This window comes from Idiotropiscis lumnitzeri, chromosome 4 (genome assembly GCF_059441095.1).
Source record: "Idiotropiscis lumnitzeri isolate Australia: NSW breed Sydney's pygmy pipehorse chromosome 4, RoL_Ilum_1.0, whole genome shotgun sequence".
Lineage (NCBI taxonomy): Eukaryota > Metazoa > Chordata > Actinopteri > Syngnathiformes > Syngnathidae > Idiotropiscis > Idiotropiscis lumnitzeri.
In genome coordinates, this window is record NC_142394.1 from 7,822,698 (window position 1) to 7,843,776 (window position 21,079).

At 42.0% G+C, this 21,079-nt stretch overlaps 1 protein-coding gene across 3 annotated transcripts in view; it reads right to left on the bottom strand.

Moving 5' to 3' along the window:
- Positions 1–494: 494 nt before the first annotated feature.
- ppargc1b (peroxisome proliferator-activated receptor gamma, coactivator 1 beta) overlaps positions 495–21,079 on the bottom strand; it is a 70,182-nt gene continuing 49,597 nt past the window's right edge. For all 3 annotated transcript variants that reach the window (XM_088293679.1, XM_088293681.1, XM_088293680.1), the window contains exons 4-12: positions 15,356–15,469; positions 12,361–13,333; positions 11,547–11,595; positions 9,820–9,878; positions 9,124–9,688; positions 8,073–8,130; positions 7,768–7,886; positions 7,171–7,298; positions 495–6,254 (exon numbers count right to left, since the gene is read on the bottom strand). In XM_088293679.1, coding sequence (XP_088149805.1) covers positions 6,160–6,254; positions 7,171–7,298; positions 7,768–7,886; positions 8,073–8,130; positions 9,124–9,688; positions 9,820–9,878; positions 11,547–11,595; positions 12,361–13,333; positions 15,356–15,469 — 2,160 coding nt within the window. In that variant the 3' untranslated portion in view covers positions 495–6,159. The remainder of the gene's footprint in view (positions 6,255–7,170; positions 7,299–7,767; positions 7,887–8,072; positions 8,131–9,123; positions 9,689–9,819; positions 9,879–11,546; positions 11,596–12,360; positions 13,334–15,355; positions 15,470–21,079) is intronic.

Below are 21,079 nucleotides of genomic sequence, written 5' to 3' on the forward strand. Positions count from 1 at the left end.
CTAGCTGGTCACACAAAAAGTCTGAACTTTTTCTGATGGCTTAAGCTACATTTTTGTAACTATTGGCTATTTTTGCTCAAGTTATCACCCAAGTAAGAAAAATATGAGCAAAACGTAGTTCGCTTGCAAAGACAAATAAATCTTGCTTAAGTCTTCAAACCTTCCTAAAAAAGTAAATTTTTGTATCAAACATTTAACACAAGCCATCATATTACTAAGCATGTGTGCGCCAACTGCACACTAATGGAAAGAATGAAAAGCACATCTGGCTTTTGCTTTCTCTGTGCACAAGGTATGCGATGTCATTTTGAGGTATACTTATGTCAAGGTTCTGTAAGCACACCAGGGTCCAAATTTCAAGTATTTTTTTTTTATTCAAGGTGTTTCCTGTATCTTTTGTAAACATTAAAACAAACAATACTTTTTTTTTTCATGTCAACAAACATAACTGTTCACTTTCGTGATTTAAAAAAAAGATGGAGGGCTGCAAGTAATTGCTGTTGATTAGGGTTTTATTTCTGGAGGCAAATCAATGAATATATGTCCTTTATACAGTATATGAGGAGCACGTCTCTACAGTTTCATAATGTAAACAATCTCTGAAGAGAAAAATGTATTCAGTTTAAAAGGAAGCCAGCGTCTCCTGCTTGAAACTATGTACACCAATTAAAATATAATTTATAACAAGAACATCTATGAAACTAGATTTGAACAATTCAAAAATACTGAAATGCCATTTCCCCCCCTGCCCTTCTCCTCTCCACATTCTTCACCCAATGTGAAATCACACACAAAGAAACAAAAAAAAAGGAGAATAAAAAGAGAGCAAGAAAACACCTCAAGAAACATCCAAGCTAAGTGGAGCATAAATTAATAAAAAAAAAAAAAACATGTAAAAATATAAAATCTCACTAGAAGTATTTAGCATATTTCATGTTAAAAAAAAGAATCAGGTGAGTGTCATAGTCCTTAAAAGTCAAAATAAAACATATGCCCTTTATCTTATATTGTTCCTCACGCTCACATTTATTTTTCTCACTTTTATATTTATATTTATTTCACGTAGAATCATTTGCCTACTAAGTGCTCATTTGACATCCTTAAAGGTTTATTTTGTGTGATAAAATGATTTAGTAGAAAAAAAAACATTTTAGCGTGTGAAGAGCAAACATGAAAGCCGCCAACTTGTTTTTTTTTTTTTTTGTCAAGTTTTACAGTTTTCCTTGCCGGCTTTCCCCCCACTTTCCCGAAACGAAGCGCAGGAAGTATTGCATTGTGGCGAGAATCTATTCCCTTTGGAAGGTTTGATTATTGTCATTATCATTATTCATATTTGGATTGATTGGAACTAGCCCAAGTGGACAGTGCTTATTATTACACTTGAAAATGTGTCTTCTCAAAATACTTGAGGGAAAAAAAAAGGTCAACATCAAAGTTTTCTATAAGAAAGTATATTGTCATCTAGATATATCTACACAAACACACAAATATATATTGACATATATTCATATATATGTATATACCTTTTTTAGAATATGGCTATTGAAAAAGAGTTTTTTTTTTTTTAAATAAACGTCCTCAGTGGCGGTCGGATTGGAGGGGCTGCCGTGTGGAAGGGGAAGAACCAACTGCTGATTTTAAGGCTTTGCCGTGATCACGCGATGACGTGATGACACGATGAGGAGATGGCAAGAGGCCAAACAAAAAAATAAATTGCAATTGAATTGTATGTGATTGCAATACATGTATGAATGAAAGTTTCGGCAAGTTTTTTTCATTTTATATGTGTTTTTATTTACGTTTAAGTATTTGTTTATGCATTATGTGAATGTAAGATTGCATCTGCAAGTATGTGTACATTTGTGCGTACATATGAATTAATGTTTGTGTATGTAATGTAAGTGCATGTATGTAAGCTTGCGGGTATGTAAGTGCATGTGTTGAGTTTGTGGATGTACCTTTCAAAATTAAATTACTTACTTTAAAAAATATAAATGTGCATCAGAATTAAAGGCAAATTTGTTCCCCCACAAATTCCCAACTGCTAAATGTGATTTCACCATCATCATCATCATCATCATCATCATCATCATCATGCCCATTCCTTTCCCCTTGTCTCTTCACCCCCACAATCCCAGTCAGGACGTCATGTGTGCAAGATTACTATTGATTATTGTACACGTGTTGATCACATTCCTCCTGGTGACCATTCTTACGTATTGCACCCAACAACATGGGGGGGGGGGGGAAACCCCCAAAACAAATGTGATCGTCTAAAGGGATTTTTCATGTACTGTATTTTTTAAACAGTGTCGGACTTTGTGTGTCAAGTTACATCAATGTTCCCTCCAAATCCTGCTGCCGCCGCCAAATAAAATACATGTTTAAGTGCTATGTACACATTATATATAAGACCATACTGCGTGTGTATGTATGTATGTAGGGGTGTGCGTGTGTGTGTGTGTGTTTGTTATCTTATATAAGAGCTTCTCTTTATGTAAACCATGATGTAAACATTCAACGTTCTTGTGTGTATGTGTGTGTGTGTATGTGTGAGTTGATGATAAATTATGGAAGGACCCAGAAAATCAAGAACCCGTGCAGAGTTGCATCGCATTTTGGCGAGGAGAAGAAATGCTCTGGACTAAAGCCTTCCACACGCCGCCATTTTTGGAGCCGAGGCGTCAACCGCTGGCAGACATTTTAAGCTAAAGCTAATGCTAAGTGTGTGAAACAGAGGTATGTTGTGGTCAGGCTGGATGGCTATAGCAAAATGAAGGCTAGATTTAATCTTTCTAAGACTACAAAGATGGTGGCATGCAGAAGAGGCTTTGGAGGATGAACCCTGACAGGATAGCAGGATGGCGGCGGCGAGAGCATCGACGCATGGACGTGAGGTAGAGATGCTCGGCTGACACCACCCGTGTCATTTTCTTGCTAAATACCAACGCTCCCTTCCCTTTTTTTTCCGGTGCCTCCTACTGGCCGCATTGGGCGCAAACAACTGCCGCTAAAGGGGATGTTTACATTCAGAATGACCAATACATTCCATCAGACCAAACCAACATGAGTTAGTTGGATCATTTGGAGGGGGACTGGGATATTTCTCGTAATGGCGCCACCGCCACTGGCAACCATACTAACCAATCGCACCTCCACTCCATTCAACAACACAGGCTGCAATTCAAATGTAAACAAGAAATGTATCATCGGCGGAGTGGACCTGACCGCAGCTTTCAAATGTGGGATTGTTCCACCTTTACTGATTGGTTTTGTAAGTCAGCAAACCTGCTAATGCTAACATTGTTTAACTAAATGGCAAATGCTTACTTTACAACAATGATGCTATGTGGTTTTGTTACATGAAGAAATCGAACGTTAACAGTTGGGATGGTTGAATTCCGATACCAGGTATCCTATCAGCCTGACATTCTGATTGGTTGTTACCTGAGCACTTCGGCAATATGATGTCATTTGCAGTGGACAGCAAGTGGCAGAATGGCCGCCGCCTGAGATGGATTAAAACAGTAATCAGAATACCATGTTTGGACTAGTGGGGTCACATAGACATATTATTGTTAAAATATATAGGCTACTTGTGGTGGTGCACAAGTTGAGAAGCTAATGGTGCATTTACCCAGAGACATTGGTGGGTAAGAAGGCAGGGTTTGTAGTTGATTTGGTAGAGAGCGGATAGGTAGCCAATGAAGGTTTTTAGAGAACTAGTGGGTCAGTATGGTTATATTTATGACTCTTTGTCAGGATCCTGGCAAAGCAGTTTTGCATCTGCTGCAGTGAGAGTTTTGAAAAGAGTGCAACTTGATGAAACCAAGGGAATTACATCACCACAAGATGCAGAGATGAGTAATGGTTGGCCAAGCAGAATGCAGCTTTGACAGTCACCAAGGCAAAAACTTGGGCGTGGGAGTTCTGCAATTCTGGTCCATCATCCTGCATCTCAGGAGGAGGAAACAGTGCACCATAAACACTGTGTAAATTGGGGATTGTACCCTGCTGGTCTTAACTCAGGATGCTGTGAATCAATGGGGGACAATACTAGGAAAACCACCTCACTTCCACGAGCTGGAGTTCTCATGAGGAACCAAAGTCTGCTGTCTCTGAAACGGGTTCTCCTATTTTTGCGATTGAAGTCACAGAGATGGTTAAAAAGCTCCTCTGTGACAGCTGCTTGGGGGTAAATGAGATCAACCGTGTCCCTTGATCTTCTGAAGGGGTGCTCCATGAGTTTTTCACACGAGGTTTCAGTAAAATGTCCAAAAAGAAGTTCTGCCTTCAACCGAATTTGTGTTTAACCGACTGGTTTGACCTAATCGCCGGTGAGACCAAAACAGTTAGAAGAAAGAAATCTTTGTTCACATTTATCTGTCATTGTCATTGGACTAATTCAATTTTGATGTATCAAAAGTACTTTTGATATTGGTACTTGGTATCGGAATCCGTGAGTACTCAAAAGTGAATTCCCATACTGGCTTCTGTCTGAAAAACAGTGGTATCCAACATCCCAGTGCATGTAAAACAAGAGACGCACTGTGATCACGCTAACTGGATAAATTTATCGCTGCAAAATATTGGGGAATGTAGTTGTGTTAGCTGGCTACAGCTAACAGTAGAAAAAAGCATAGCTAATGCCAAGTATGCATGTAAAACAGAGGGGTCTCATTAGAAAATAGAGGTGTGCTTCAGTTGTGCTAGTTGGCTAACGCTAATATTGAAGGCGTTTGTAAAACAGAGTTCCACTGTGGATATGTTGGTTTGCTAAAGATGACAGTGTATGTAAAATTAAGGAGTGCTATGATCTTTGCTAGCTGGATAAATCTAACTATAGAAAATAGAGATGCTTTGTGGTCATGGTGGATTGCTAAATCTTACAGTGAATGTAAAATGAACGTTCTGCGTGTTTGGGCTAGCAGGCTACAGCTATTGCTAACAAAATTTTAAGCACAATAAGACAGATATATCTCTAGAAAACAGGTGTACTGAGGTCCTGCGAGATGACTAAAGCTAATGTGAGAGTGTACATACAAGTGAGGTGTGCTGTGGGCTAATTGGTTAAAGCGAACATTATTTAACTTTTAATAATAATAATAATAATATAATAATAATTCCCTTTATTAGTCCCACAATGGGGAAATTCAAGATTCGAACCCAGGCCTCCTGGGGAGACTGGGTCCTGAACGTGGCGCCTTAGACCACTCGGCCATCCTGGCAGCCATAATATTCCCTTTATTAGTCCCACAATGGGGAAATTCGAGATTCGAACCCAAGCCTCCTGGGGAGACTGGGTCCTGAACGCGGCGCCTTAGACCACTCGGCCATCCTGGCAGCCACTAGAAAACAGAGCTGTGCTGTTTTGTAGTGTTTGCTGGCTCAAAATAATGCCAACAACCATTTAAGAACCTGCTGAAACAAAATATGAATGATGGTTTATCAGGCTGACATTAGCCGCCTACTCTTCAGGTGAAACATTCCCACAATGCATTTGGGGTATATCCATTTCGCTAACCTAACACAGACCAGTAGGGGGCGCCTCGGTAAAAATCAGGTTTTGGGGATTCAGCGTTGACGTTGACAGCGGGTAAAGCAGAAAAAACCTCCCAACGGTGCATAGATCAAATCAAGGAAGCACTACAATTACAAAACAAGAAATAAAATCTTCATTTTTGTAAACTTTTGTCAACCTTTTTACATTGAACGTTATACTCTTTGCACACATCAAAGTTTTTTATCCATGTAGAACATCCAACAAAGCGGGTATCTTTTTCATTTTTTTTTCTAACAATCACACACAATTTTTTTTTTTAACTTTTTTATGGCGATTAGACGCCGCCCGCCACCCGATTTTTTTTTTTCACACAGAGACACACAAACAAACACACGCACACACAGAACAAGGATTTGCTACGGAGGTCTCTCGGCAGGACGTAGTGCCGAGGCTGGTCTCGTAGCTAATACAAAGTAGCCGCCTTTGCCTATCCCAAAAAAAACACAACGTTTCGTCGTCGCTTTTCTCCCAACGGTTTCTAAAAATGTAAACATTTTGCGTGGAGAGTGTGTACCGCTTCTTTCTGCTGCTGCGGGGCGCGGCGTTAATAAGGCGGGACAGTCACAGCGCGGCTTGGAGCCAGCGCTGCGGGACAGTCAGCGGTGGTGCAGGGACTTCTGGGCCTCCTTCAGCAGCGTGTCAAAGTCCAACGGGTCGTACTTGCTCTTGATTGGGCCCGGACCTGCCTCATCTAGAATGAGAGAGAGGGGATAAATGCTAACGTTAGCCTCGAACAGTGAAGGGAATTGTGTTACTGAAAATTATTACATTTACAACATCAGTAGCAACTTTAGGTGGCCGCCGGACGGCTGGGGTGTTTTTCTCTTAACTCTACTTAAAAAAAAGTCGCTACTGAGTTGGGCTGAGTGGGACTGTTGCAATTTGGGAATAACGGAAACCTGGCAACACACTCAGAAACCTCGCTTCAGTGCAATCGTACATGAGGCTATCCGCGGCTCAAGTGAAGTTTCGTTTTGAGATTATTATGTCCAACAATTTGCAGAGATGCAGTCAACTTTATAGCACACTGTTGTATGTTAAAAGTATTTGTGAGCATGTTGTTAATATCAAATATATGCAGCAGTGTAACCGGTACAAAAGTTTAGTCTCGAGCCCTGTAACGTAAATAAAGGTAGCCTGACACCGGAGCTTATAGCAACTCTTGCTAGGTTGCTAGTGCTGAGAACAGGATTGTCATTTTTACGTTGTAAATAAGTGATTTAAATGTGGCCATTAGTGACAAATGTAATAAATTAGACAAGAATAATGGAAATTGCAGCACTTATAGGTAGCCTGTCTTTTGTACAAAATTCAAGGAACAAAACATTGTGCTATTAAATAAAATATAATAATAAAAAAAGAGAATCAACTTGTGACACTAAAATCAAAAATCAAATTGAATCGAGGATTTGGAGAATCGTGACACCTCTATCTGTTACGCCCCAAAATGTCACTTTTATCCTGCAATTCGTGTGGATCAGCACTATTTTGTATTAGAAGTGTTCGCTTTGCGTTCAAATTAGACAGGCCCAGATATTATGTCAGGCTAACATTAGCCTAGCATAAGGGAAGGTACAGCTTTTTTTTTTGTGTGCTGTAGTAGTTACCAAGGTCAATGTAGCGCTTCCTCGACAATCTCCTCCCACTCAGGGGTGCGCTCTGGAAAACATTCTCCCGCTCCCTCCGGTGCCTCTGGATGCCGGACTGGCGGATTTTTATGACGCCGCAACGCTCCCTTTAAGCGTACAGTAGAAGAGACACAAATCAGAAAACAAATAGGACCTTGTGGATTCACGCAATAAAGAAATTGTAACCTTTTTGCCTGTCTGTCCTCTGTGAGTATATGATGTTCAATTTTGGTAGCAATCAGACCAAATTGGCATTTGGAATCAAAATGTCAGACTTCCTTTGCGTTTTTGTGCTTGGTTCCACTGCCTTTTTTTGTGAGTCAAACCCAACTTCGTTTGTCTTTTCAGGCATGGTTTTTGAGACTTTTTTCTGGCTCCACTCATGTTATTACTTTTCATGTGGCTAAGTGAAATTGGTAAGGGCATTTTTTTGAAGGACCCCTAGAAAAGGAGTCTAAAATGTTTTCAACCAAAATGGAAGATCTCCTATGCGTTTACGGACAAGGTATTTTGAGACGTTTTATTCAATTATTCTAGTATAAAGGTCCTTGATCTCATTGGAAGCAGGCTACGTACTCATTACAGATGATGACTTTGCAGTCCTCGGCCGTGCCAAAGACCTGGAAGCGCTTCCTCAACATGTTCTGGGTCATGCTGCTGGGCAGGTTGTGGATGTAAAACACCTGACAGTTCTCCTGGCAACAAGGAAACCATGGCAACAGTTAGCAACGGGCTGGAAAAAACGCAGATGGACGTGGGAGGTTTTTAGCATTGCAGATGTTGTCTCTACATGCACGTGCAGACACACACACACACACACACACGCGCGCACAAAAACAGTGTAGTGATTCAATACGAAGTGTAGCGGGAACACTGTGTACCTCGTCAGGTTTGGCTTTGTTCCGTCGCTCGTCATCTGGGCACATCTCAGAGTGTTCACTGAGGATGAGAGAAAAGGGAGGGAGGCAAAGGATGAGGGAAAAAAGGACAAAAAAAGGTGAAACAGCAGGGAGAGAAAAGTGAAAAGGTGCATCACTTTGGTCCATTGCTTTGGACAACACATCAAGAAGTACATTGCAGAATAGAACGAAACACAACCACTGGAAATAATCCACATAGTCGAAACAAAAAAGTGCCCATATGTAACTCGGCATTGTAAACTGTGATAGAAGTTGCAAGATATAAGGAAATAATGGTTTAGTATGTCAAACTTATACCTCATCCATCGAAGAAGTTTTATTTTAAAGAAAAAAGTATTGCTAAGTCTTCAATAATCAAAAGGTACGTTGTAAAATGTACTAAACAAAGAATTCAGTAATTACTTCAAAACGTACAAACAATCACGCATTACCTTGCCATTGTCGTAGATATCTACGCAGGGAATCCCCAACATACGAGTAACAGTATAAAGCTGACAATTCCCTTTTTCCACGAATCTGCAGGACTTTCAAGAAACAATCTCATCTACTTTTGAGTAACAAAATGTGTAATGATCACTGATATAGTAGACGCCAGCATGCTGTAACAGCGCGAAAAAACCCTGTGCTTACGTGGTCACCATATTTGGACAGGCTACACAAATTAAATTGGCTGACTTTGACCCTACTAGCTTAGCACTACTGGAGCTTCGGAGCTAAAAGGCATGTTGTATCTACTCATCATTCATATCTTTCGTAAAAAACGAATTGAGTAATAATGATGTGATGAGTAAAATATATCATTGGTAAACTCAGATCATTTTCTTTTTGATGAAGCCAAAACTTCTTTCCTGAAATATGGGTCACTGTAACTGATTTCGCTCTGCCAAGTCACATATAACTAATACAATCGCTCCTCTGGCTAGTTATTCAAGATAATCACCACTTTACACAATAGAAATACACCTGGCGACTAGAAATAATCTAAAACGTCAAACTCTTTTGGGATGTTTACCTGGAGTCTGCCTTGCTGGCGGGAGAGTCAGGACACACGTGGAGGGTCGGCGAGGGCGAGCGGGACGCAGCAGAACACTCCGCCTCTTCCTCTGAGGCAGGGGGCGTGGCGACTGCTGATTGGCAGGCGGATGGGCATTGTGATGTTGTCATTGACTGTCTGACGTCGGAAAGGATGCCATTTTCTGGCGCTGTGTCATAGATTTGGGGTTCTCCAGACCCCTGCAACATGGCATCCAGCATTGCAACGCTGCGCTTGCGAGATTCTCCAAGGCTCACCACACAGTAGTCGTGGTCGCCGAAGCCACGGCAGGCGTCGCCGTCTACAGCCTGACCCATGCGCCGCAACTGGGCATACAGCTCCGTCTGCTCCGGAAGCTTACGCTGATGCGCGCGGTTCAGCCAGGAGCCTCGGAAGCCACCGACACTGCCGGAGGACGAATGGACAGACGAATGAATGGACTCGTCGCCATCGCCATTTCTTTCGCCATCTTTTCTGGCCTCAGTTGGCTTGAAGAGGTCGTCCTCCACTGGCTTGTGAGGCGGCGTGGTGGGAGGCGTCAGACCTGCAGGGGACATTATTTATATACGGTAGGTTCACTGACACATGGTCCTCGTTGAAAGGCACGCTATGAAACTCAGCGAGATCTCCTTTGACGATTCATACAGATACCTTCTTCAAAAACTCAAAGTTTACCTGCAGTTCCACACAGATCCACGCCAAGCGTCGGCTCAAAAGTCTTGCTGCTGTACTCTCTTCAGTCACGGAAAACACAAAAGAAGAGAATCATGTAAGATTTCATCATGACACCCCCTCTCTTATCACAGCCACCACATGCAGCCCTGTCCTTGGCACCATTCTTCTCCCATCTATTTTCTTTCTTTTTCATTGGCGCCACAAGCACACCGGCCAGTGGGCCACGGGAATAAAAAACGTCCAGCTCTTTAAAAAGGCAGATTAATGTGAAGAATGGACTGAAGCCAGGGAAAGTGTTCAGCATGGTGGCCGGAGTGAATTGGAGACGCTCTAGGGACGCCGGCAGGAGGTTAATGTGGAAAAGCGAGGGCAGAGAAGATACGCCAGTCTCGGCTCAGATTACAGTCAGAATCATTAAGCATCTTGGAATACAATCTGTTTTGGATTAGAATGCATCAATATTAGGTTGCTGGGATAAGAAATGATAACCTGACAAAGTCGTGCGTATTAAACGGATGCAGGATTACATTATCAAGTAATCAGACATACACACAGGGCCTCCGACGGGGACACAGACAGAAACTGAGCTCAAGCACTTCTACTGTGTAGAGACCTCATGTAAGGACTTCCTTCAAGGACTCTTTAAGGTACCTCCTTTAAAGACCTCATAGACATTACAGGGCTCTTCTTCAAAGTCCTGTCCATATACCAAATTCAATGACTCTTACAAGGCTCATCCAAGACCTCCTTCAGGGACTCCTACAAAGACCGTTTTCAAGGACTTGTCCAGTGTTGTCAATCAAGGGCTTGTTCAGAAACCTTCTTAAAATACTCCTTTAAAGTCTATCTTTCAAGACCTCCGAAAAAGGACCTCCCTCAAGGACTCCTATGCAGCCCAAGCACTCCTACAAGGACATGCTTCAATGACTCCTAAAAAAGTCAATGATTCAAGAGCAATAGTGCCCAACCAGTTGATCGAGGTCGACTGGTAAACTGTGGACTGCACAAACTATCAGTCTCACGTGCACAATTTTTTCCCAAGTACTTCATATGTAAAATCTCACTTTCTGTCCCTTTAAATATGGTGTGAATCGAGTGGCCCGGAATTATCGCTCATTGATCAGAGCTCTGTGCTCCAAACCTAAAACGTGTTTGTGCTGCAGGTTGGATCTCCGTTCTCATTGTACACTGAGTACAATTTCAATAAAGGGCACTCTGATTCTGATCCCTGAATTGGCTTGTTTGGGGGAGATTGGCTGCTTAAATAGCAGATTTGGGGGTCAAAAAACATTGGCCCTGCTCTAGAGGGACCTCCATCAGGGACCAGAGATTTGTACAGGGACCTCTTTAATGTCATCTTTAGGGACCTCCTTCAAGGCCTTCCACAGGGACATTCTGCAAATCTCCCAACAGAGACCTCCTTCTAGGACTCACAGTTCTCGTTCAAGATGTTCAACAGGGACTTCCCTCAAGACTTCAGACTGAGACCAAGGACTCCAACAGAGACCTCATTCAAGGTCTCAGACAGAGACACCTGAAGCACTTGAGTGAAAACTGATGTGTGTGAGCTGTTGAGTAAACTGCTCATGCACCTGCTCTCACTTCTTATGACAGACAGCTCGCTTGTGGCTACAAACAAAGAATCCTAAACTCATTGGCACCTCCACGGCATGGACAATGTTGCCCCTGGACGGCATGAGTGTGACAAAGCAAAGAGAAATTCTCACCCTGTGGACTTGGTGGCGTCAAGAGGCAGACACAGGCAGGCTCGCTTCTCTGTCCACACACACACACGCACACACACAAAAAAAAAATTTAAAAAAAATTTGAGCAATAAAGGACTGACTGGAGCATGTGGTCAACAATGAGAAGCACTGTTCTCCTTCCACAACTAATTTACGTCACAATGTCACAACATTTATCAGTCAAGTCTCATTTGCCAAAGCCGGCCATACAGCATAGAGTTAACTTTATATTTAAGTCAACTACACTATTGATCATCTTGTTAATGTGCTTCCTCTCCCCAAATGACCTTCTTTAGGCTACTGATTGGCTAATTTGGTGTGGGATTGCCAAAATGTGTTGCACCCGACATAAGTGGTTGATCAGGTTAAAAGGGTAATGTATACTTATTTTTGTCAGAACAGAGGTGGCATACCATGACAACTTTTTTTGAAACATCCTCTTTGTAATTGTTGTTTTTTTTTAATTTCTTAAGCCATGCACCCTGTGGTACAGCCCAATCCTCGTCAACTCAGGATATATATACCCTATTTTGATATAGCTATGGGGATTTTATGCTTTAAACTATTCAACATCCAACAAGCCAACACAGTTGGCACACCTCAATCCACAAATCCCACAACCCTGTTTAGTGTAAGACTTTATGAATACAACTTCCCAAGCAACGCACCCTTTGATATATCACTATTGTATTGCACCCATATCGCATATTGCATATTTTTCCAATATCATGCAGCCCTACAAACCCTGCTACCAACCCCCAAAAAATGCAAACAAAGCCAGTGGACATGATCTCACCATTGTGGCAGCAGGTGTTGGTCACCTCAGTTGTGTCACCTTGCGTTCCTGTCTCCGTCGTGGTGCCCGCTCTTGTTTGAGTTGGCGAGAGCTTGCAACCCACCTGCCCGTCATCCTGCTCCTCCTTTTTGTCGCCCTCCCTTTCCTGTCCGGGCCGCAGCCTCTTGGCAAAGCGGCTGGGGAAGGAAGCCAGACGCCTGGAACGGCGAACCGAGAAGGAGCCGCCGTCCTCTGTGGGACTTTGCGGCACCTCGCTGGAGGAGTTTCTCCTTGCGGGTGAGGAAGAGTCTTTACAAAGATTCGGTTTAGGGGTGCCGGGGCCGGTTGGCCGGTTCAAAGATGGGGATCCAGATCCTGCTTGGGTGTACGGTGGACTGTGCAGTCCGTAAGGCTTGCTCACATCAAAGGAGCTACTCTGTTGCAGGAGCTCACGGAGAAGCGAGTCATTTTTCATCTCCCTCCGCCTCGCGAAAGGAAGCCTGCGTTGGGCACCCACCAGCCCACCGCTCACTGGGGGGGGCACCAGGACCACCCGGCTGTGAGAGTTTGTTACAGATGGGCGGGTGACTTCGGGTCGAATCCGAGGCCTGGATGGGTCTTTGCGGTCCAGACCCTGCTGCTTGCGCATAGGCATGCAGTATGTGTGCATATAGGTGATAAGATCGACCACAGAGTGGAGTTCTTTCTCCGAGGTGAACTGAGGCTTGGCTGGCTCCGTGGGGGCCTTGCCTTGACTTGCCTCCACCTCGCTACCGGAAGACTCTTCTTCCTCTTCCTCATCATCGTCCTCCTCTGATTCGCTGTCCTCGTCATCATCCTCCTCCTTCTCCTCCTCTTCCTCTTCATCCTCCGGATCGGCAGCTGGGGGCTCCTTGGTGTCCCTCCGGGATGTGGTGAGATGGCGGTGGAGCTCAGTGCAAAGGCGGCCCACCGGACGCACGGCGCGCGGCTTCCGCACCTGAGAAGGGTCCATCTGAGTGGGTGTAGACAAGGTGGTTAAATTACCGCACAAATATTAGGAACGTTTCACTAAGAAAGCAGCAAACCGATACATTGCTTCCCACACTGTGCCAGCATCTGTTTCAAGTCTGGTAGCTGTGTCAAACTGGTCTGGGTCTAGTTTAGTCTTGGTATCTTTCTAGTGTTGCTCTTATCTGGTACTAATCCTTTTTGTAACACGTCTAGTGTGATTGCGGTCACAGTCTTGTTTGTTTGTAATTCCATCTGGTAACTTCTGGTACTGGTTTTGTATTAGTGTGGTACAAGCCTGCTTGTTGTCTTGATATAATAATCTGGTAATAGTCTGATAATATCCTGCTCTTACTTTTTAGTACGATACTAGTCTGAGTCTCTAAAAGTACTGGCCCTGGTCTAATAAAGTTAATTAGTAGTCCCTGCTTTGCACGATTCTCTTTCAGAGAGCTGCCCCCTCAGGGCTTTTGCTTTGCTGCTCCAAGTTGGGCGGGTTTTGCCACAATCATCAAGTACAGAGTAGTCGTACATTCCCCCCCATGCCACATTTGTTGATGAGCGATGGCCTCTCTCGTTGCACGACACTCAGGTCTAAAATGAGACGTTAGTGCAGTTGTTTGTTGTTCCTGACGACTGAAGAGTGCAATTGAAAAGTGAATAAAGACATCAGTCACAAGTTCAGCTTGGATGTGTTTTGAATTTGAAGAGAGAGACACTTTTAAGTATATACACCATTGTTTCTTGTTGTTATGCATGAGGAAAATAAATTGAATAGCAATGATGCTAAAAGTCTCCCAGACTGACTAATTTGATAGAATTGCAGGTATGATACTCAACAACAAAAACAAAGAGCAAGGGCTGATTCAAAAGAAAACTTTAGTGATTACTGGAAATGCAAATAAACACAACCTGTATTGATAACTCTATCTGTAAAGATTCTTTAATTGATTTTTTCCTTCAGAATAAATCTGTTGTGTGTGTTTGTGCTACCAATTTGCTACTACTCTACGGTAGGGGCGGAACGGTGTTTGAAAACGGTCAAAATCGATCCGTTCCATCATTTCAGGTCGATTCCGTCTGTACATTTGTGCAGTTTTTTTTACCTCACGACCGCTAACCCAAGATGGCAGGGTGCATCGTTATGGGGGCGTCCATGGTGATGGCAGCGCTTCATGACATGCGTGTCATTTGGCAATGTGCCAGCCAATCGTATTGCAGTGGGGCGTATGTAGCATCAAAGGCTGCATTTTTATTATCTAATTTTACTCAGTTTGGATTCAGTCTTTATAAAGCCAACGCAAGATCGATTGTATATAAAACAGACGTTGTAATTCCTATTGACTGGAAATCGCTATGTTCATGATTGATGTGTTAAGTTTCTCACAGGAACTTGGTTCAAGCCTTTTACATGGAGCCCCTATGTAGAAGAAAAAAAAAAAAAAAAAAGCTCAAATTATCTTGCTCGTTTCACTTGAAATCCAGTGTGGTGATGTTTAGAGTAAAAAAATAACAATTCTGTGAGTTCATTAATATGAGTACTTATTGAATAATTTGATGGTTCCTTCACAGATGGCCATTGGCATTAATACAGCTCCATACCATAAGAGATGCTGGCTTTTGAACTTTGCATCCACACCAGTCTGTATGGTTCTTTTCCTCTTTGGCACGGATGACCAATTTCCAAATCTATGAAATGTGGACTCGTCAGACCACACATCACTTTTCTACTTTGCATCAGTCCATCTACGATGATCTTAGGCCCAGGTAGGTAGATGTGACAGCAGTGAGAAGCGCTTTGAGGGCCTTAAAAGGTGGAAATGTGCTATACAAGTAAAAGGCCATGTGCCATATTGTTCTTTGAATAATATCACTTAATATTACATCGATTTCGTATCAAAAGTGAAAAAGTTGTATTGAGACGTCCCTAACAGGTATGATTGGCCCTATCTTATTTTTTCTGTGTTCCAAGATTGGCACTAGTCAAGCTGTACTGTGACCTTGGATCGTTACGTATTTTCCTCACCTTAATTGGAGGTCGGATTGTCCGTGAGTGCAATCCTCTGTTGCTATAGTGATGCCCATGGGCGCCATTTTTGCCCACAGGCACATTGGGCGGAGTCAGCAGCAAGATCTTCAGCTGGTAACACAACACAAGGAAGACGCTATCAGATAATTATTGACCAGTCTGGTGTAAAATGGTCATCACATCATCATCATCATCATCACCAACAATATCAACAGCGGATTGGCTGTCTTCATTACAGACCTATCAGATAATATCGGAATAGGGACAAAAGACAGTGAGGGTATGCTTGCGGTCTTATTCTGGTCAGACTCGAACTGCTTTTGGGCGTAGAGCCAGCAGCTATGATCAGAAATGTCGCATTGCAACCATTACGTATCGAAACATAAAATAAGACGACGGCTATGTTGGAAATTTAGCAGACGCTCTCAGATGGAAACGGATGACGTCATCACGACGAAGAGGTTCAATGTCAAACATATAGTAAATATTTATCATTTCATCAATATTTGCACCATAGGCACAGGGTACTGAATTTCGAGATCCTCACAATAATAGTTCTCAAAATTATATTTCTCACCAATTTAGCTTTGCTAAGGGAAATTTTATTGACATAATCTAACATCAATACACAAAGAAAATGTACATTAGTACGAAATGTAAAAAAATGGTGGCGGCGGGGGGGCGCAAATTGTTTTCTTCTTGGTAGGGGTGCGTGACAGAAAATAATTGAGAAGCACTGCTTTAGTGCAACATGAGCACTTGACAGAGTTTGTCTAAATGACAGAGGAAAACAGTTTTTCCTTGCCCTCCTAGCTGTTAAGATTAGATGTCAACATTTGTCAACTCTGGGCATGTGAAGCCCTTTGAGACGCTTCTGTGATTAAGGGCTAGATAAATACATTTTACTTGACTGGACTAGATGAATGACCTCCACCCCTTTGTGGAAATTTTGTGGGCCAGCCAACTTGGCTGATAAGGCAACAACGATGGTGATGAAGAGGAGGAAGAGGAACAGGGGGTTTCCATTTAAGATACTGAAGAGGAACTCGAAGGTCAGCACAAGCTGGACACATGCAAAACCCTGCAGAAGCATCCGGAAGCATGAGGAAGCAACCTGGTCCTCTCAAACAAAGTCTGCTCCACTTTGGATGACTTCCTTGGTCACATCAATGAAGTCCTTGTCCGCAAAGCCTCGCATTCAACCTTATGTGAAAGCACACATGCAGTAACACGAAAGAACCTTCCCACCTAACTGCTTCCCTTTCTACCCTCCTTCCTACCTACATGCCTTTTGTGCCTTCTTTGCCTCCCTACCTATCTAAGACATACATATATTCCTACCTACAATAAACGACTAATAAATTCTGTGACTGCCTGTTAGACGGTGAAATCAGATAAATCAAATCCACAAGATAAACGGACGATAAAAATCATTTGTGTTTAACTAATTCACTTAGATACGGAGCCCCCCAGGGGACATTGGGGAAATATTTAAGATTGCGTTATAATGCAAAACTTTGCAATATATTGCATTTGTTAATGCAACAAAAACGCCATACTATTGCGTTAAAATGCAATAAGTTTTCCATTTTTTATTGCGTTATATTGCAATGAAAAATAATTATTGCAATATAACGCAATGTTATTTTACAAGGGAAAAGACGTACACTTCCGGGTCCTAGACTTGTAAAGAGGCGATGTCGGGTGCATGGATGCGGTGTTTTAACACGTAAAGTAAGCATTTGACTCCGCTGCAATTGGGGGGAAATTACCTGCTTTTGCATTTGTTTGGCCAAAGAAGTTTTGCAATCAATGAAGCGACTAATGAATTTCAGTGATCGAACGCAATAAAAAGGGGGGAGAGGATTAGTGAAGTGGGCTATCATTTTTCCAGATTGATCAAATTTAAGTGGGAAGATACATACAGGTGGTCTCCTGGTAGAGAACACATAATTGTATTTCAATTGAGAGTTTGATTTGTCTTTGTAACCATCGACAGCCACGTCAAGAGTAGCAAAAGAGAAACAAAATAAAGTCACTTGCGTTCTGCGTCGGACTCGAGTTGCATTCAAAGACCACTTACACAGTAGGACATCCATATACGTCTTCAAAGCATCAAACAACTACACAACTCAAAACAATATGTATATGATGGCAGGCAGTAACCTCACTGGTGATCAAACTGGTGAAGCCCAACAATCAAAGGACTAACTGTATATTACTGAGATCATTTTGAGGAACTGCAGCAAGTATGAGCAGGATCCCTCTTTCTTAGGCAAAGTTACCAGGGGATACTGATTCTGGCAGGTGCCTCCAATCACAAAATTATTACCCCCAACCATCAAGTGACTTATTCTGTGTATTTCTAGGATCATTTTGAGTAAATGAAGCAAATTTGAGCAGGATCCCTTTTTTCTAAGCTAAGTTACTAGGGGTAAGCAACCCGGAAGTGGAATCTCTCGTTCCATCACAAATAATTTGCGTTATTTTGCAATTAAAAAAAAAAAATTATTGCAATATAACGCAAAGCTATTGCGTTATATTGTAATAGTATTGCATTATAACGCAATTAGTATTGCAATATAACGCAATAGTATTGCGTTTTTTTGCATTAACTATTGCAATATATTGCAAAGTATTGCATTATAACGCAATCTTATTGCATTATAACGCAATCATAATTTTTTTCCCGATGTCCCCTGGGGGGCTCCGTACTTAGATACTTAGTTTATTGACACATTTGATTAATGCAGTTTGTCTTGGAAATAATTGTAATGAGTTGTAATCCTTTCAAACTTGTTCAGATCAGACTGACTGGCACGCCAGAGGCAAATGTAGTTCACATTCACATGTACCAACAGAGGGATCTAGCATCTTTGGGTCTGAGAGTCTATTGCCCTGCGAAATAAAAAAATTGTAAACATAAAATATATATGCAGATTTTTTTCCAAGTAAGAAAATCCCAGGAAAATCAAATATTTTATTTCTACTTCCCCATGTGTTTTTGTTCTTGTCATCTACTGAAGTTGGCTCAATGAAACATTGCATGATTTAAAACACCAGTGACTTTGACTTGTAATCATTTTCTCTTTCTCTTCCTATTTTTCCTCAACGTAACTGATTAACCTGCTTGCCTCGCTTGTCATTTGACTTCACAAAGTCACCCAAGGGCAGGCCAGGGGTGTACTTGTTATTTGTTGTCAAAACAAAAAGACAGCTTTATCATGAGACACATTGTTTATCGGCTAAACAATGCCACCATGGCATTTAGCGCCCTGCTTATACACTTGGTGCGTATCTTACCAGTGCGCTAAGCTACATGCTAAAGGCTTGTATAGTGAGACTCAACTAGATGAAAAATCAGCGACTAACACCCCCAACCTGCATGAACCCCAACACTAATAAAGCCAATATAGTGTATTTTTACATAGATTGTATGTGACAAAACTTCCCAAATTTTTTCAACACTCACACAGAAATGGTTCACCTATATTCTCAGAAGCATGTCCCCCAACTCAACCCCATGAAGAAATGTAAACATAGCCCATTTAGCATATAGCAACACTGTTTCTTTTAAAGGATAACTCACCCCGGTAGCAGACTCTTGCTCCACAACTAAATAATATTGCCTGGAGGAATACTGAGCTTGCCAGGGGGGTGTTGGGCATGGTCTGGTGGTAACTGACAGCAGCAGTGACAAAATACAACCTAAATAATTTGATACTATGACAAGCTATCTAACAAAATGTTATGCTAATTAGCAAACCCTACTATTCCAACTCCAACTCCAACAGCTGGTATACCCCACGGTTGCTGAGCTGACTACGTCAAGATTTCCGAAGTGACGACATGATTCCCTGATAGTCAAATCAGAGGACAGAAAGCCAAATTCACATGCCCTGCAGTGTGTAACTTGAAGATGGCTCTACACAAACATTTGTCTCCCCCAAATTCAACATTTCACCTAACATGCACTAAAATGTCAAAATAAAACAAATCCATTTATACAGCTTATCAGCAAAAAAAAATAAAGTTAATTTGGGGGTAAGTAACTCTTTAAAGCCTAATTCCTCCAATGTATTAAGGCAGAAATCCTTTCGAAAACGAGACAGAATTGGTACACCCCTATCCCCGACACCAAAACCTCCTTGACTCACCAAAACACATCCAAACAAAGTCAGTAAAGTAAAATAAAGCTCCCTTGATTTCATGTCGTGGAACACCCTTTCACAAAATTTGAAGCCATATTCCCCTCAATATCCAATAGCCAGAATTGGCACTCTCCCACCTAACTACTATGAAAAAAATCCAAACAAAAACATGTTTAGTGTACAGCTGCTGATTAAATGGCATAAAATAGTTGTTCGCCAACCTTTTGAGACATGCATCCACATCAATAGAATTTGTCTACCCCGGGGCTCAGCGCCAAAACCTCCCCAGCTTGCCAGAAAAAAAAGAAACCCAAGTGAGCATGTAACTCATTGATCTAACATCAGAGAACAGCTTTTACCAAAATTTGTAGGCCAAAAGCATAATATTTGGCGCTCAACCATGCTACTCACCCCAATGAATCAAAACAATGACTGATGAACATATGACTACCTTAATTTTACATCATAGAACAGCCTTCTCAAAACTTGAACAGTGTGTTGAAGGGGTCATGGAGTGTTGCACCGCCTAACGACCCTTGAGCGTGTCCAAAAATCTTTGAAAATTTAAATTCTGGCGATTGATAGAACACCACCTAGCAAACGGGCCATGCAAATGGCGAGGCTGCAAGGCTGAGTGGATATTTACGCTTCAGCCAGCCAGAACAAAAGCATCTTTGTCGTCCAGAACCAGCACACATACACTCATACATAGACACAGATAAAAGCTCCTTCTAGCTTTTGTGATTGATGAGTTATAGTCTGTCTTAAAGGGCACGTTAGCATTGTAACGGGAGTCTATCAAGGTTCAGGATATTGAACATCCGCAGGTGCAAAACAAGACAAACAAAGTAAGATTCCTGGAAGTTTTTGGAGTTCGAGGAATAACAGGGAGCGCAACCGGGAGAGGGAGGGGTGGTCCACTAAGGCATCCCACAATGACGTGTGAAAAGTGAAAGAGGGGGCGCACGCTATTGGAAAACAAACTAGTAGAGAGTACTTGGACACCACACACCCTTAAGTACAGTACAAGCAAGAATATACATCAGAAAATGTTTCAATTAACAATCTGTGGGTTCAGGTAGCCAATTACAGTGATTTATTTTCATTGTTTATGATTAATCTCACTGGCTCTCCTGGATAGCAAGCAGGAATACAAGAATTTGTGTAGGAAGTAGAGAAGGTAGTACAGCAAGCAGACCGGAAGTTCCTAAAGTCAACCAGGAAGTGGAACAGGAGTTAAGGAAGTAAAGTGAGGAATACAAAAAGTAGAGAAGGTAATAGGAGAAGTTACAGGTGTACATTAAGTTGGAGTGAAAGCAGTCCATCAAGTTGTAGCAAGAGTATTACAGGAAGTTGTAGGCAGTAGAGAAGGAAGTAAATAAAGAAGTACAGGAAGAAGTGAATGTAGTAGAGCAAGTAGTACAAGTAGTAGAGAAGGAGGTAAAGCAAGTTGAGAACGGACTTATATAGTGCTGGGCGATATGACGATAAATATGTTGCAAATACGATAGAGATCGTGATATAAAATGGTCTATATCATGATGGATTTTTTTTCATATTATCCATCACT